We start from the raw sequence: 1223 nt of genomic DNA, 5'->3' as shown, positions 1-1223 counted from the left end.
CGATCGTTGAGAGGGTTTCGTATAGAAAAAAATATTTAGTGCACCCAACCCCCTGAACCCTCAAATATACTAACATAATTTAATATAGAATGACGTCTGGTGATGACAATGGATTGGTATCATTCTACTTTATATTTTAACAATATTTATTATTTTTCATGGATTTACTAAAATTTTTGTTATACACAATGGGAGAATTCCTTTTGTAGATAATTCATTTAACTGTTTATATTTTTGATTCTTTCCCATTTTGTATACAGGTGGAAGTATTGACTGAGTTAGCTTCCCATAATATATACAAAGAGTTGAATAAAGAGGTTAGTATTAATGGTGACAGCGATACTAACCTTTGCAATGACTTAAAAACTACAAATGTTGAGATTAAAAATCTTTGCTTTAAATTCTTAAGAAATTTGAAAAATTTATCAAATATGAAAAATGAAGAAAAAAATATTATGATAATTATCGTTATTTGACTTTCTGGATATATGACGAATTATATAATATGTTTGGTTCCTCGGGATATGCGCACGGAAAACATTTTACTGAAATCCTCGATATAGGGAATAAATATTACAAAAGCTTAGTTGATCATTTTTATTTGAACGGTTATGAATACGATTTCAATAGGATTAGAGAGATGAAATTTTTGCACGATTATTTTAAAAGTTATGAAGAGATTATTATGTGTAAAAAATCTCCAGGAGAATGCAACAAATACAACAAATACGTTAGTTATATTAAGAATGTGTATGACAAACATTATAGAGACTGTTGTTTTTTATACATTTGTATTGATGAATTCTTTGAATGTGATAGCAAGTACAATCCAACTACAATCCTTTCTGTGTCAAGAGACAATGCTGACATATCACATGATAGAAAAGAATTTAACCAGACTGCAAAAGATGGAAAACAAAGCAATATAGTCATTTCGAATTTAAACAATAACATGAATATTGCTTACATGAAGTGTTTTAGTTCTTATTATGAAGAGGTAAAAAAAGGAGAAAAGCCTAGCAAAATTGCACATTGCATTTACGTAGATCCCAAACATGCATTTCCTTCTAAAAATGAAGCAGTTGTTTATACTAAGTATGGGAAAAAATTGAATCCTGAAGTACCTATTAAAGTAGTTTGGACCTTACCAAATGTTATAATTAATCAAAATGAATTATCTCAGGATGCTCAAGAGGTTGAATCTGATAAGATTGGTAGAGAAT

At 28.8% G+C, this 1223-nt stretch overlaps 1 protein-coding gene across 1 annotated transcript; it reads left to right on the top strand.

Annotated features, from left to right (window-relative positions):
- Positions 1 to 89: 89 nt before the first annotated feature.
- Positions 90 to 1112, top strand: PCYB_007340 (CYIR protein; the record flags this gene model as incomplete). The annotated part of the gene is made up of 4 exons (XM_004228155.1): positions 90 to 116; positions 261 to 476; positions 506 to 997; positions 1047 to 1112. 2 exons carry the CDS (start codon positions 90 to 92, stop codon positions 474 to 476), a joined length of 243 nt encoding a protein of 80 aa, XP_004228203.1. The 3' UTR covers positions 506 to 997; positions 1047 to 1112.
- Between the last annotated feature and the right edge of the window lie 111 nt (positions 1113 to 1223).

Source organism: Plasmodium cynomolgi (assembly GCF_000321355.1).
Source record: "Plasmodium cynomolgi strain B DNA, scaffold: 1256, whole genome shotgun sequence".
NCBI lineage: Eukaryota > Apicomplexa > Aconoidasida > Haemosporida > Plasmodiidae > Plasmodium > Plasmodium cynomolgi.
This window is presented reverse-complemented; position numbering and strand designations above follow the sequence as displayed.